Genomic DNA, 17,572 nt, shown 5'->3' with positions numbered 1-17,572 from the left:
TCTTTATTCAGTACCGTAAGCATGTAATTATTATTCCAACCCTGTTATATTATATAAATAAATAAAGTTCCTAAGTTTAAAGTTTATGATTTTTTGCATGTCCTTTTTTGTTCTGCAATGGAAAAGCCAAGCTGTAGTTCATACATGTATTATTTATGTACAATTATTTGCAGACATCCTGAGGTTGATTATGTCTTACTAACTTAGTATTTTTGATGTGGAGGATTCTTGTATGCCAAGCAGGTACAAAGTGTAAAAGCACTGAAATAGTTCGTTGGTAACTTAACATTTACTGATTTTCATTTGTTGTGAAAGATTGATTTGAGAGATGTCTGCAAATAGTAATACATGTACATCGGATTGAATACTGCTCATCCTCCTAAATAAGTGATTTACCAAGGGGGATCATGGGCCTTTGCCCCCCCCCCCCCCCCCCCCACTGGCAAAAAAAAAAACAACAACCTGGTAACCACGAATTTACCTGTTTCTTTTTTTTTGCTCAAGGTTAGCACACTTCATATTATGATAGAATGTCCTTATACACATGCAACAAGAAATCTGATATAACAAAGTCGGCTTCATGGTCGTCATTTTTAATAACAAGGTTCCACTGTAACATGTTTATGTGAACAAACGCAACCTTATTAATGAAGGAAAAAAACTACACGATAAATGCTTTCAAAGATGTAAACAAAAATAATGAGCATCTTCAGGTTAGTGGCAAGTGACAATTTGAAATACTACAATCATTTATCAGCTTCTTTTTTCATAATGCCTCTTACATGTAATTTTTGGTTCTGGTAACAACAACAAATAATCTACCCGCACAGAATTAAATCAAATGTATATTTAATATTCAACAAGTCATATAAATAGTAACAATTAATTGAATTCCATCAAAAATATTGTAGAAGAAAGACTTAATTATTAATAGTAAACCAAGCAAGTAGTCTTCCCCCATGTGGATATAAACATGGACTATGAGTTGTGCTTTTCATTGGATACTGTATGGATTCCAGCAAGTTGCAATACTTCCTTTAGGACTGGTGTAATCTATTTTTGTATTACATGTGCCAAGGGATAACAAAGTAAAACCTATAAATCAGCTTGCACTTAAATAATAACAATAATTAAAATAGTAATAATAATATGCTCAATATAATATGAATATTTAAGGCTTTATAGAGATGAGGAAGCTGCATTGGGAATTTTCTTTAACAGCATTCATAAAATATCTTCATACACCAGCTTGTTAAACGTAGGTATATATGGTTGCCATATGTATACAGACTAGATCTGTTAAAGGAAAGTCTAGCATGAGAGCAGCCCTTCATGTGGCCCTTCGTGAAAATGAGTTACCAGCAACCTCGCCCAATTCAAAATCTCATACAAAAAGTGTCGTGTTGATTTTTTTTTTTTAATGCATATTCCATCAACTTACACAAGCTCATAATTTGGCACATCTCATCCAGATATGTTTTACTAAAATTATCTTATATAAAATTGCTAGTGCATGAAATAAATATGTAACAACCATTGTGCTAAAGTCTTATACACGAAGCAATGAAAAGCCTTACAGCTGACACTAATCTTCTGCTAGTTTTCTCCCACCAGTCTTTACTCGTATTGAGGCAAATGTATTTGCTGGCTATTCATTTTTTAATTATTTAAATGATTTAAAACCGTCTTGTTGATAAGAAATCATTCACACCAAATGGCCGTTTACAATCAGAAAAGATGTAGACAAAATGAATACATGAATTAATTAGAATACATGTACATCAAAATCAGTGAAAATGCATGTTTTTAGTAAACATGAGTGGAGACAAACAACATAATAATAGGCATTTCTATAGCGCCGTCTATCTAGATAATTCTATTCTGAGGTGCATTTATTATCACCCCGACTTTAGCCTAGCTGCCGTTTATACAGCGCTCCAGCATTTCAAGCAATTAATTCCTGCCAGGTACCCATTTACATCACCTGGGTTGAGTGTGGCAAATGTAGATCAATGTCTTGCCAAAGGACATTAGTGAGGGACTCGAACCGCGGACCTTGTGATCGACAGTCCGGTGACGTATCCACTCGACCACGACACCTCTATAATCCATGGCATCACAATGCCTGTAGTAGGTCTAAGGGTCACTCTTGACCCGAGCATTTACATAAGATTCCATCTTCCAAAAGTTAAATAAAACCCTGATTTCGACAGTACTGGCAATTACATTTGAACAGCAACATATACATATTCATCCTTCATAATGAACTGATGCAAGGCACGCTGGTACAATACTAATAAACAACATGTACATACAAGATATTGCATAGGAAAACTTGTACATATTTCAGTATTTCAAATCGTTATACACACCATAATTATAAATTTATAATCCCTGAGTTAGTTACTCTAGTAATTCCAAGGTTGAGCATGTTCCCCTATAGTAGATGACTGAATATAGTAATACATGTATAACAATCACAAACACAAATATCAACTGTATACAGCGTCAATATATTGCATGGCATCTGACAAGTCATACCTTCTCCCCTGCCCCCCCCCCCCCTTTTTTTTCCTTCTTTTTAATGATTTATTTAACATGTGCCTGCATACTGATTAACTCATATTTTCCATATATTACTGTGTGCACTGAGTAATTTGTACACTCTAGATACAATCTATGATTCAAACAAACAAACAAAAAATTAAAAAATGTTTGTAAAGCACCATGAAATAAAATCTATTACCGGTATACACATCAGTTTTCATGCACATAAATTCAGTTGATGAGGCAAACATTTCAAAATGGCATGCAAGAACTGGCGTGCAGTGAATGAAGGTAAAACTGCCGAAATCTCAGGAAAATATTACTGCTAATAACAATATGCTTTGTCATTAGGGAATCGAGAATACCACGGTTGCCTGGATATTATAAATGACAAAGTTAAGTAAATCAATGTACTAAATATATATACTTCTGGTGATAATATACCACAAAATTGCAGGCAAGAATTTTCATGGTAAAATATCTTGCATCTTTAAACAATGACTGTATCTGACTACTTAAAAATAAAAAGTGCATCTGAGATTGCACTTACTAACAAAGAAAATAAAACACATCTAAATTAATATTCGCACCATAATCTGTTACTTCTTTTTAAGTTCCATGCTTATGAATTATGTAACTTCATTTTTTAACAAAGTTTAATTCTCATGAACTCCTGATTTTGATTTGTAAGAATCCACCTGTTTGTACAGAAATCACACACTAAGATATGATGACTAAATAAATGTGCTTTCTGTGAACATTTAAATTCTTTAATCTAAGCAATGCTAATTTCTCATGGCAATCAAATAACTTATACCGGTACCCAACATATTTTTCAATACTTTGGCCTTGTGGGTCATGAACGTGATTCAGGAACTTCTTGCTTTGATTGCTCTGATGATCCATTATAACTTAATGACCCATTGTGACCTTCAGAGGTCAGAGTTTGAATCCCCATCGTCCAGAGGAGAGGCTGTTCGGTGGATACTGTCACTTCTTGTGCATCTGGTGCGTAGCTATTGGACGTACTCACCATACCTCCAAACTGCATGGATTGGTTGTCTGAAAATAATATTTTGAGAATGAAAATAACTTATACGACATCAGTGTAACATAATGAAATGCCGTAAAAGGAGATAAATATGCTCACTGAGATAAATATGCTCACTGACATAAAGAACAAAGTTTTGAGCTTGGGATTGAATGTAAAAAAAGTAAGTGAATGAAAATCAAAAATTGGTGATGAAAAGTGATAAAGACCTCATTTTAGTATTAATTAAAACCCATACTTGAAAGCAAATTTAAAAAAAAAAAAGATTTTTATGAAGACCAGTGGCAAATCAAGATATTGAGGGACAAGGGGTAGAATGATGTACCTAGGTTGCAAACAGCACTCTGACATCACATGCCACAGGCATACCAGTGCTGGGAGGGTATGGGGAATATTTACATCATGTTTCTATTGAGGCATATAAAAAAGAAGGGGAGGGGCAAGCATGTGGTGTCTCTGCTCCATATAACTAGCTACACCATCTTTATAATGTTTTACAGATGGAAAGTGTATGAACGTTTCATGTTAATACAACTGAACACACACACTAATGTGATTGCCTTTGCCAACTCTAATGTAAGCCAGCTTAACAGGCTAAAGAGGATATGGCAGAGTGCTTTATTATAAAACATTCCACTGAATTAGGCAACTATGCTGGCCCAGTAAGCCTGTCATTCAGAACTATCATACATAGCTAAATGCAACACACGTGAGATAGGATATTGTTACATGGGGAGGGGATTTTATGGGCATAAACCCCTCCCTCTCAAAATTTTGGCAAATTAAGAAACTTGTCAAATTTGAAAATCCAAAGGTCACATTTTTACCACTGGCAACTTTGAAAATCTGACAACCTTTCTTTTTGGTATTTGGTATAAAAGCAAGAAATGTTAGAGGTCTCAGTCTGCAAGGGTGACAAATCTGTGGACCTTTCCATTTGCTTTTTTTGTTGGCTAATGTGTCTGCAAATTTGTTCTGACACCCCCATCCCTCATTCTCAGTGGTCTAGCAATACCCCTGCGGCCCTGCATATGAACCAGAATATATCCACATCCCTGTATAAAGCAATTAAAGTGACTCTGCAAAATTGTTGAAGGTTAATGAAAAAATTGCATAATTTTTGTATGAAATGTTACTTATGATATTTCTTCTACTGTACTAACCCTCTAACATGCAAAAAATCCTGAAAAAATTCTCTTTTCTAAGAAGGTGTCACTGTGCGACACCCTCTAATTAAATTGTAATAAAATAGTTGGGAGAATCAAGGAATTGATCAGATCAGTTTTTCCCAATTGTTATCATTAATAAACTTCAGATTATCTTTATTTGTACATCTAGCATTGAAGTCACTACCTTAGCACCATTTCCTCTCATCTGAACAATGTTACAAACACTATGAACATGACAGACGGAGAAAGCGGACAAAATATACAGTTCCTCAGGTAGACAAAGGAACATCCCTTCACTGCTATTATGTAAAAAGGTGAATATGCATGTGACACCTGTTCTACACATTTTAACATAATAGCAGTGAAGGGATGTTCCTTTGTCTACCTGAGGAACTGTATATTTTGTCCGCTTTCTTTGTCAGTCATGTTCATAGTGAAAGTCCTTTTAATGTAGATCCTGTAAGAACAATACCATGACCTGTATGACGTCTGTATCATACAGGACCTGATTGCGATGCATGTACATGTGTATCATGTTTGAGAGTCGGCCCAGCCGTACCCACATTCCTGTCTACAGTAGAGGTGTCATGGTCGAGTGGATACGTCGCTATTTCGCTATGTCGATCACAAGGTCTGCGGTTCGAGTCCTGCCGCGGCACTAATGTCCTTTGACAAGACATTGATCTACATTTGCCACACTCCACCCAGGCAAAGTAAATGGGAAAAACGCAGCACATGTAACAGCTGCGCTCCTAAAGCCAAGGTGATTATGCTGCATTATTGTAGAGCGCTTAGAGTCTTCTGATAAAGTAAGTGTTAGACGCTATATATTAAAATATAATTATCATTACAGAAGTTGGATTACCTACCTAGATTCCACTTGAGACCCGTCGTTGAAGCCCTTTTGCACTCGGTACCAATAGGGATGAGTCCGCACCACTCGGCTTCGAGGCCAGTGTCCACCTTAATCCTATGCCTGCCCTGTTATAACATGAATCACATATAAACAGAGTCATTTTGAGTTTAAAATCTAGTTTATTTATCTGTTGGCAAACACATTATGTTCCATGAGGCTTGTGTAATGTTTTATGATATCTAATAGTATTTTATTCAGAAACAGTCTACTTACAGCTTATCTTCCTGGTTTTCTTTCATCTTATAAACTTTAGACTATGAATATGGAAATTTTTGATATAGTCTAACCATCAACAACAACCCTTCCCCCCCCCCAAAAAAAAAGGTTACCATGACATTATTAAACAAATGGCCATCGCCAACAATTCAAAATTCATGTTTCATGTCGCAAAAGTTTCTGGTTTTATATAGAAATGAGGTTGTACAACACTCCAGTGGCAATTGTTCTGTGGTCCATCCCCTGCACTTAACTGAATTCCTAACTTCAAATGTGAAACCAACACTATACCTAACTCTAACCCTTCCCTTACAGCACCACTGCACAAGTAGGGCCAGGAGGGATCAGACCTCTCTGCATGGTCACTGACAGGTGGTTATCTCATCAAAAAAGCTCTCAATTAGCATTAGAAAAAGGGGTCTTGGGGGACCAATGATCAAACCTAAATCTAACCTAAAACACAATTACAACCCTTATCTTGTATATCTGAAGGAATATTGGAGGAAATGTTGCTGGAGCATGGAAAATGAACCCCACTTACTGGAAATAGTAGACATGCTAGGGAGTCATCTCCAAGAAGGTATACAGGTAGGTCCGTTACCGCCGACGCTAGAAAGAGGGTGTTGATGTTGGCTATAGTTTGATCTATTCGACCACCAAATGCTCCAAACACCACGATGCGATCCACCTGTAAATATAGAAATTAGAATCGCAACTTAATATCATCACAAAATATCAAGGACAGCAAAAACGGTGGTCTACCAAATGCTCCAGGGATTATTTTGTTAAATGTATAGGGTTAGAGTAAGGGTTGCAAATGGGTTTTAGGTTTATATTATTAATGATTGTGGAAATAAATAATAATGAAAGATAATTGTCTTTTTGAACAAGTCATTTTGGCTATATTTACACGGAGCGTAATTGTTTTAAAATGATTTAGTTGCACAAGGCACTTTCACTTTTCATTATGCTCGTTCCCCTATAAGTCAAAATCATCAAGCTCATATTTTCACTCATGGGTAAAATGTAAACAAATAATAACAGAACTTGTACTTACTGCCAAAGACTTTTTCTTGACGATATTCACAACAATCTTAAGGCACTTAGTGAAATCTGTAGAATTCTGATCTGGTGTATGGATCACATCACTTCCCTACACACAAATAGAGAGAGAGAGAGAGAGAGAGAGGTGAATTTAAAGCAGAACAACAAAAATTCATGAATTATAAGGAAATATAGAATACTTCTACAGATGGAATGTTTTTTCCACATAGAAACTTAGAATAACATATCATTGATGAGTTGTAGCATGGGAATATTACCCAACATTTTTCAGTTGCTTTGAAATATTCCTTTAAAAAAAAAATGAAACAATTATTATTTTTTTCTTCTTTGCCTCAGCCATCTGTTGTTAAAAAGAGCAAAACAACTACGGTAGTTGTCTGGCATTCGAGAAACCTACCAGATATTTCAAGTTGGCAACCATTTGCTTGCCCTTTCTAATCAAGGGCATCACATATCTTCAAAGAAAACTGATATATCATACCCTTTCTTTGCAGTACTGGACTACCTCTTCCCTCACTGAATCAAAGTCACCAGAGACAATATCAGGAACATATCTGAAAACAATTTAGATACAAGTATTATTGAATTGGTGAAGAGAAAAATAAAAGGTACCATAAGTACTGGTAGATCTACAGAGGAAAAGAATAGGGGACAATACCTGCCCCCCCCCCCCCCCAATTAACTTGCTGTCTTACCAGAGATCAAGAACTTTTATGAGTTTATAAAATATCAGGCCTCACTTTCTTGAAAATGTTATAGCTCTAATAAAAACAAGGGAAGCGTTCTCGGCGGTCTTGCCTGCATTATGCAATTCAATACGATGACAAATTGAGGTTGGAACATTATTCATAGGCGGGGTGGCCCATTAGCAGCCCCCCCCCCCAATGAAATCCTCTAAATATAATCAGCATTTTGAAGTGAATATTGACCAAGAGTCATCGGAAGAATTATTTACTATAATTTGTACCAGGATTAAAAACTTTGATGGAACATGAAAAATATATTTTTTTTTAATCCTCACATACTGACCGAAAATGACCTTTGACCTTGACTTTGAGACCTGGAATTTGTGTCATAAGATTTGTGATACTTGATAACCATTGTGTACAAGTTTCATGGAATTTGAACAAACACTTTTGAAATTATGCTTAAATTTCAAAATCTTGATGTTGATGCCACAAAAGAGTCTAAGTTTGTTGACCTGAAATGACCTTTGACCTTAATTTAGTGAACTGAAATTCTACTCACATGATTGGGAATACTTGATAAACCTTTAGTCAAAGTTTCACTGAATAAGAACTTATACTTTCAAAATTATATTAAAAATTCAAAAACTTAACCCGAGGTTAAGTTTTCGATGATGACGTCACAACATAGTCTAAGTCTGTTGACCGGAAATGACCTTTGACCTTGATTTTGTGACCTGAAATTCTGCTCACATAATTGGGAATACTTGATAACCCTTTAGTTCAAGTTTCATTGAATGAGAACTTATACTTTCAAAATTATACTAAAAATTAAAAAACTTAACCTTAGGTTAAGTTTTTGATGTTGACGCCATCACCGCCGTCACCGGAAAAGCAGCGCCTTATGTCTCGCTTTTTGCTACGCAGGCGAGACAAAAATCATGTAAAATAAAAAAGAAAATGAAGGATCTGGTGCTTAGATTAAAACATTGCATACCTTTTGCTCTTTATGTGTTTTTATTTGTGAATGTTTACAATTTCCAACAGAACTCTTGTACTTGAGTGCACTATACATAATCCAGCTTATTTCATGAAGGTTGTGTGATAAAATAAATACAGATTTCTCTTTGTTTACAATCAAATATACAATGTCCTTCCTCATCATTTTGGCATTATTCCCAAACATACCCTCTGAACAACTGATGTAAGATTTTGCCAGATGAATACCTGTGATCTTCTTGTGACATGCATTCCTGTAGACGGTTGGCACCACCATCAGCTGCTGCTCTGATAACGGCACCATCCCATATTCTTTTGAGGAGAGGCTGTACATCATGGATTGGTCTGTTCAGAATAATCAGTGCAACATTGGCATCTGCCAAAATGAAACAAAAAAGAGACATTAAGATTTGGAATGAAACATTTTGTTCTACTTGGTTAATTGGCAAGGAATAAGAACGATGACGATAAAAAAATGATGATATTTTGTCTGTTAGGAGCCAGAAGGGTGTTAAAGGTAAAGACCAGTATTGGAAACGCCCCAACTTCAAAAAATGAGATGGAAGCTCTTTATTACCGATCATGTGAAAGAATATGTTTTGACTAATGTATGATGAAAAAAAAATTGCCGGGAAACCGCCTACTAATTGATATATTCGGTAAATTAGTTTATCTATTGGACTGTGAGAGATAAACGCACGTGTCGCGCACGTGTGCGTAGTCCCATATACATCTTTCTGTGTACAGTGCTTGTAACTTTACGAATACTGGGCCAAATTTCTTATCATTTTGATGATTCCAGAACCTTGCAGTACACACCAATACTTATATGCTAGATGATCAACCTTTTCTGATCGATTCCAAGTTTCTTTCACAATGCAATCGCATGACCAGAACTGGTCTTTATCTTTAACTCGTGTCATTTTCTAGATGGATTATGCTCTTCTAGCTCTCTAAACAAACAATTGATAATCTATCATTCAGCATAACAAATTATCAAAATACCATCTTCCCTACATGGTTTATAATTTAACTCATTGGATACGATTTGATTTTTGTAGGACACATTTTCCAAAGACTCCAGCCGAGTCCCAGTAAATCTTGATCTTGATATTCAACGGGTTGTGTGTATAGTATAATATTAAACATCACTCCACATTCATATATAGTCTACATGTAGATCTATATATAAAACTAATAAATACGGAAAAAGGAAGGAAGAAAAAAAGGAGTAAAAAACAGGAAAAAAAAGTTCAAAATTTATTTTTTTAAAGGCGGGGTATAAAGGAGAGGATAAACAAATATTTTTTAAAAGGTGAAGAGGATGAATAGAAATAAGAGAAAGACAAAGTAACAGGAGTAGGAGAGGAAGGAAGAAGAAGAAGAAGACATAAAGAGAAGAAAAAGGAGTATAATTCTTGATAGTGTAGTTTCTAACCTTTCTGCAATCCAGGTTGAAAACATGAGAGTGGAGACCAAAGTTTCTCTGCTGCCATTCTTGTACTGGTGGAATCTGCATATGATACACACCTTCCCAATAACCAACCAATATGCAACATCTTTCTCAATGCCGGTCTCGCTCGTCTTCAGTCAATAAAGAGGTTAAAATGTTACTCTTCGCACACTCAACACTGTAGTCTGTACTATCACGTCATGGCAAATAGTATTTACGACATTTGCATTTGATTTATAATTGTGATATTGTGAACGACATCAAGATCAACAAGGTTGGCCTGGTTGAGGGATTTTATATCATAGCCAACCTTTGTTCAAACATAGACCTAATAGTTGGTCGACTGCGTCCTTTTCCTTTATACTTTCAGCTTCCTCGCACTGACCTCGTACATGCATGAGTGGAATCCATCGCTTTTTAGTCAATGTACACTTAGGAATCGCGTCATCTCATCTCCCTTGCCTGTGTCAGCGCGCGTTTACTTTAAGTTCATAACATTAAACAAGACATGAAATGTAGTACATGGTACACTACAATCTTCCCTGGAAAGATTGCTGTCACGCTTTGGTGAAACATTAAAAACTTGGTGGATTGATGCTATCAAGGGCACAGTTGTCAAATGATATCGAACACATAGACCCTAATCATGATTATAAATCTTCAATCAATTACCTGCATGCCGTGCGTATAAGTTACGTTTGCGTGCTGTTTGCGGTGCCGAGTTATCACAACACGTGCGCATGTCTATTATTATAATTGCCACGCCCATGTCGCCGCCCATATACTCGACCACGCCACGCCCATTTACGATTTGTTACCGCCCAAGATGTTGCGTTCGTGCATGGGCTCTAATTTTATTCACTTTATTCATCAGTATCAATCGTAAAGGGGGGCAATGCAATGTTTCGACAAATGAGGAAAATGCGAAATTTTGACATTTTTAAATTATATAAATTATTATAGGCCTTACTGAAGTTTATGTAATTTTCATAAAGTGTTTTCTGGCACTTTAGCAAGATAATGTGCAATGCGCAGGGTCAGCAATGAAAATAGGGGGACTATCATTTTCCTTGTTTTTATTCGTTTCATTTTTTTTAAATATCCTCCATGTTTTATGTTTATGTTTTCAATTTTTCTTCCCCCTTTCTCCCTTTTGACAACTTTAAAGGAAACCAAAACCTTCATACTAAGTTACTTTTATTGTAAAGTTTAAGATATTTGAAAAATATCAGTGAAAATTTGAACAAAATCGGGCCAGGAATGAGGAAGTAAGAGCTTTTTAAATGACTAGTCACTAGAGGGCGGTATTCAATTTGATGACATCATCTGTGAACAACTCTCCATGCCTTTTGTACATCAAATTTCATGTTTTTCCTTCTTTCTTGTGATTGAGATAATGTACTCCCCTGAAAGCAATATATAGAATGCAAAATGATATTCTACTTCACATGTTATGAAGTCGGATCAAGAACACAAATATATACGAAGAAAACAAAAAAATTGTGAAATTTTATGTACAAAAGGCATGGAGAGTTGTTCACAGATGATGTCATCAAATTGAATACCGCCCTCTAGTGACTAGTCATTTCAAAAGGCTCTAACTTTCTTATTCCTTGCCCGATTTTGTTCAAATTGTCACTGATTTTATTCAAATCTTTTAAACTTTACAATAAAAGTAACTTAGTATGAAGGTTTTGGTTTCCTTTAAAGATTATGTGATCCCTCTGTATTCTGACGGTCATGCACATTGAATATATCTGATAAAATTAGGGAGGAGGGGGAAAGGTGGATCGAGGAGGAGGAAGAGGGGTGGATAGAAGAGAGAGAGAGAGAGGGGGGAAGAGAGAGAGAGAGAGTGAGAGAGGGGAGAGAGAGAGAGAGAGAGAGAGAGAGAGGAAGGAAGATCTGAAGGAAAAAAAACGGGCCCGAAAAAAAGAGTAAATGGAGAAATTAAAAGATCGGATTAAAAGCCCCTCTCTGTGTGATAAAGTTGAATAGGTTATGACAGGACAGGCTACAATCGCACCAACATCAAACTTAATAGCGGTAATCTTAATGGCGCGGATCCAGGATTTCTTAGGGGAGGGGGCCCAACTTTTTTTTTTTATGCTCCCGAGAATTTGAAAATCGCGCCGGCCGAAAAAAAAAAAAAAAAAAAAAAAAAAAAATCGCTGAGTGGGGGGGGGGGGGGGGGGGGGGGGGCAGTGAGCACATTTTTTTTGTTTTGGTCCTCAAAAATTTAAAAATGTGCACCCCCCCAAAAAAAAAGAGGTAAAAATCACGTGTTTTTACATGATTTTTTTCTCTAGGGGGGGGGGCGTCCCCCCCCCCTGGATCCGCCACTGTCTTCAGATGCTGATCGATTTGGGATAGCCCCGTATGCTGGAAACCATTAGGTCCTAGATTGTGGAGAGGATGGAGTCTCGCCCATAATTGCTGTAAATTAATTTTGTTTATCAGGATGAATAAATCGATTTTGAATGATTTTCATACTCAATTATACAGGAAAGGACATCTAATTTTTTTATTTTTTTTTTGGGGGGGGGAGGGTGTAATATTAGGAATTACTTTTAATGTAGTGTGAAATTCACATTGAAAAGAATGGGATCCATTCTTAAAAGAGGACACATTCATAACTGTGGAGTGGATTATTTTCACGATGAGGAATGGATTCAAATCCGAGCGAAGTTATTCCCAGTGTTATTCCTAATATGATTCATATAGAACTAGTGGATTTTCATAATATCAGTCGTCATACATTATATAACCTTGTTATAACATTTATTGATAGATATTATAAATCAACTCAGATAATTACCGTACCACATGAATAATTATTATTATGCCGAATAAGCTCAGACTTGGCTTTAGTAAATGATGTAGTTTTTTTTTGTCTTTCTTTGCCTAATAAACTAAACTTAGATTTTGTTTGCCATTAATAATTTCGTTTCCATTCAAGGCAACTTGCCTTGCTGTTTACGGTAGACCAGCCAAGCTCAGCCAAGACGTGATTTTTCTTTATACGTTGGACGGTATTTTGGGGGTAAAAGGCGTGGCATCCATGCTAAAACACTTGCAAAAATACCAAGAAATAAGATAGGGTTGAATGCCACATGCATGCAGTTTGCTAAAAATGTCATGCACTTTTGGCCCACATTTTGAAAGAATGTCAAAATTCAGGATTGACGTTGCCATGGAAACAGAATGTTAATGAACATGATATCTGTGACCCCCCCCCCCCAAACAAAAACAAAACAAAAAATTGTTTATGTACATACAAAATATAAAATAAGCAGAATAAAAACAATGTTATGTTATCTAGTACCATCAGTATTGATAATCTGCCCGTTTTGCCATAAAGTTGGTGGTGTAATACTGGATTAGTCCAGAATTTGGCCGATTTAAATTTTGATAATTTCCACCACCGCGATCTCCCCTATACCTGCTGCAAGCCGAATATTACGCGATCCCCGAATTTCTACGCTCGGTGATAAAATCTGGGCGTACGAGTTCGTTGATAACGCCATCTTCGGCGGCTTGCAGCAAGTGTAAGGAATAACATGACTTGTACTGGATCATGGAATAAGAACCGGCCTGATTCTGGACTAGAGGTGGATGTGCCCATCATGACCATTACCAATTAATTTTTTTATAAATACCACATAATTTTAATTGAACAACATAAAACCAAATACAGTGTATAATATTCTGAGACTATATGCAATGTGGGCTTCAATCTAATTACAATCTGGGCCATTTCATTAAGGTCATGATAAGGTTTAAAAAATATATAGACCTACATGTATATTGAAACGATATTCTTGAGAAATGCAAATTTGTGAATAATAAAAAATATTCTTATTTTAGTAATTAAATACATTAAAATTTAACAAAATAGCAGTGTCTGTCTACACGAATTTTCAACTTATACCTGGATTAAACCACGTTTGTGCCGGCCTGCATGGGACTTTCGAACCCTCAACCTTTTCATTTGGAGTCAACTCAGTCAAATGAATGAAACGTTAGATACACCACGGCACCTTCACTGAATCAGTTAATCATCCTGACAAGCAACTTTGATTTTGTTGTTACTCATCCACACACTAATTTACTTTTAAAAAATTCCTCTGTTGTCACTTACTTCTTTGTTTGTTTGTATGTTTGTTTGTGTATTTATTTGTATTTTATGAAACCTACGATAGTTTTCTTCTTCATTATAATTTGGAAAATCAATAAATGAAATGCAGGGCCTACTCGTTGAAATGTTAACGGCCGACGAGGCAACCTGGCTAATATTAGCAAACTAATAGTTCTGGTCTTGCACCGAGTGAAAAAGATTTTTCCTGAATGATTGATTATTTGAAAAATAGGGATAAGTATATCTGATCATATGGTTTTTCATATGGTATTTAAATACATGATACATGGAATTTGTATGTCTAGTCATATTCGAAATATGAAAGCATTTCAAGAGAAATACTACTCATATTACACTATATATTGTACGGGAATCAAAAGAGAAAGAGAAGAAATTTGAAACCGTTACTACAGAAGATCAAAAGTTAATGCAAATGCAAAATATAAATATATTCAATATTACACCATGCATGATTCGCTGTTCTGTACAAGTTGAATCAAGATGATTGGTTGACAGTCAGATTTTTTTTTCTTTAGTAAAAAAAACAAAAGTTCATCGTTACAAGCTTCCGTGATTTTGGCCCTGGCAGACGGTAATAATCTCAACAAATCAGCTCTCAATTAACATAAGAAAAAGGGGATCATGGGGGACCAACGGGTACCGCTTGTGCATTATGGGCTATATAGAGGGTGCAAGTAGATACAAGTAGTGTAGTGGGGCTTTAAGATACTTGAACTTGGAGAGTGGTTTGTTTGTCGATTTTGAATCGACAAACAAACCACTTCTTATACTGAGCATTGCGTTATTTTTTAAATGAAGATGTTCAGCATGTTCACTCATGAGAATTTTGCAGGTAGGACATTTGATAACCCAAGCTATAACATACATGACGCTCATAGTTCCACACACAAAAATTGACACAATTTACTTGCCTTTTGCTGATATGAAGCGACGATGGAAAGCATGTTTTTATTCCTTCTTTTAAATTTCGGGCATAATAATGTTAGGCCCTAATATGTAAAAAAAAAAATGAAAACTTCTATATACCAGTGTTATATTTTATTAGTTATGAAGAGTTTAACCATGTTGATCTATATTTTGTAATATGTATTATCTGGTATAGGGCCTATAGAACACTTTTTTTTTTTAAATTACCTTTTGTTCATAAATATTAAGAAGGAAATCCCAATTTGTTTAATATCAGAAATGTTATAAGCGCAAATGAAAACACGGAATGTCAAAATTTGAAGAAATTTGATGCCAATACATCTCATTCAATCCTACTATCTCACTCAATGGAAGACCAGTAGCAACACTGTTGTAGTTGCAGCTGAAAATGGGCTACCAGCCGTATTTTGTCCCCTTTTCTCTGTATGATATACTTGTATGTATTTTATCTGATTTTATTATAGGGAAATAAAAATAACAACAATCCACTTGTGATTACGTTTCACTTGTTATTTGATACATGACTTGTAATGTATTGATGATGCAAGTATAATGATTGATGTTTTCCGGCATGGGTGTCGATCCCGGGGGGGGGGGGATATATCCCCCCCCCCAATATTTCAGGTGGGGGGGGTGGCCTGTACAATCATCCCCCCCCCCCAATAATTCACCATCAAACAAAAAAAATGAAGAGAAAAATTTATGATGATAGCCCGATGAGAGTAGTTAATGGTTATTACTCGCAAGATGACCATCAATACACACATTTTGCTATATCATTTTCATTATACATATACATAATATACAAAGTAAATGAGACAACGGTATATAAGACAAGAATATATTGAATTCTCGCTCATACGGCTACATCAGGAATTGATGATTAATTCAATTTGTTCCATCAACAGCATCATAGAAATGCAGTGCGCCTAATGCAAAGACGCAGCGTTAAAAAGCAACTAGCTAAATGTGAAGCGCGAAGCGCAAAAGTAGCAATCTGTAATGCAAATCAGACAATCCTGGACAGTGTAAACATAGATGAACTCTGTGACGAATTCGTGGTGAGATCGGAGAAAGCTTCCGCGCTTCGCGCGGGAGCGGGGAAACTGAATTCATACAAGGATTTAGAGTCGAGAATAGTACAACGAATCGTTTTCTTTCTCAAATAATCTAATGATACGTCAAAGCTTCCGTGCTTCGCGCGGGAGCTGGGAAACCGAATTCAGACAAGGATTTAGAGTCGAGAACGGTACAACGAATCATCTTCTTTCTCTAATAGTTTAATGAAACGTCAAAGCTTCCGCGCTTCGCGCGGGAGCGGGGAAACTGAATTCATACAAGGATTTAGAGTCGAGAATGGTACAACGAATCGTTTTCTTTCTCTAATAATCTATTGAAACGTCAAAGCTTCCGTGCTTCGCGAGGGAGCGGGGAAACTGAATTCAGACAAGGATTTAGAGTCGAGAACGGTACAACGAATCGTCTTCTTTCTCTAATAATTTAATGAAACGTCAAAGCTTTCGCGCGGGAGCGGGGAAACTGAATTTAGACAAATATTAAGAGTCGAGAATGGTATATCGAATCGTCTATTTTCTGTAATAATCTAATGAAACGTCAGACCTTCCGCGCTTAGCGGGGGGGGGGGGGGAACTGAATTCAGACAAGGAATTAGAGTCGAGAACGGTACAACGAATCCTCTTCTTTCTCTAATAATTTAATGAAACATCAAAGCTTCCGCGCTTCGCGCGGGAGCGGGGAGACTGAACTTAGACAAGGATTAAGAGTCGAGAATGGTACATCGAATCGTCTACTTTTTTAATAATCTAATGAAATGTCAGACCTTCTGCGCTTAGCGGGGGGGGGGGGGAACTGAATTCAGACAAGGATTTAGAGTCGAGAATGGTACATCGAATCGTCTTCTTTCTTTAGTAATTTAATGAAACGTCAGAGCTTCCGCGCTACGCGCGGGGGAAGAGGAACTTTTTTCAAACAAGGATTAAGAGTCGAGAACGGTACAACGAATCGTCTTCTTTCTTTAATAATCTAATGAAACGTCAGACCTTCTGCGCTTAGCGGGGGGGGGGGGGGGAACTGAATTCAGACAAGGATTTAGAGTCGAGAATGGTACATCGAATCGTCTTCTTTCTTTAGTAATTTAATGAAACGTCAGAGCTTCCGCGCTACGCGCGGGGGAAGGGGAACTTAATTCAAACAAGGATTAAGAATCGAGAACGGTCCAACGAATCGTTTTCTTTCTTTAATAATTTAAAAAAAGAAAAAGGGCAAAAGGGGAAACCCCAAAGCATACATTTTTTAGACTTTGGTATCTTATTATGTCAGTTTCCTGTCCTCTGTGTCCCGTTTTGTAATTATGTTCTTTTTGT

The 17,572-nt window shown here is 36.4% G+C and overlaps 1 protein-coding gene across 1 annotated transcript; it reads right to left on the bottom strand.

Moving 5' to 3' along the window:
- Positions 1-2,584: 2,584 nt before the first annotated feature.
- LOC764757 (thiamin pyrophosphokinase 1) lies at positions 2,585-10,874 on the bottom strand. The gene is made up of 7 exons (XM_030997758.1): positions 10,088-10,874; positions 8,878-9,025; positions 7,446-7,518; positions 6,957-7,052; positions 6,441-6,587; positions 5,637-5,748; positions 2,585-3,609 (listed from the first exon to the last, which is right to left on the bottom strand). Exons 1-7 carry the CDS (start codon positions 10,206-10,208, stop codon positions 3,404-3,406), a joined length of 903 nt encoding a protein of 300 aa, XP_030853618.1. The 5' UTR covers positions 10,209-10,874; the 3' UTR covers positions 2,585-3,403.
- Between the last annotated feature and the right edge of the window lie 6,698 nt (positions 10,875-17,572).

Source organism: Strongylocentrotus purpuratus, unplaced genomic scaffold (genome assembly GCF_000002235.5).
Source record: "Strongylocentrotus purpuratus isolate Spur 01 unplaced genomic scaffold, Spur_5.0 spur5_contig_858, whole genome shotgun sequence".
Lineage (NCBI taxonomy): Eukaryota > Metazoa > Echinodermata > Echinoidea > Camarodonta > Strongylocentrotidae > Strongylocentrotus > Strongylocentrotus purpuratus.
Note: the sequence above shows the minus strand (reverse complement) of the source record. Positions and strands in the feature narration are given on the sequence as shown.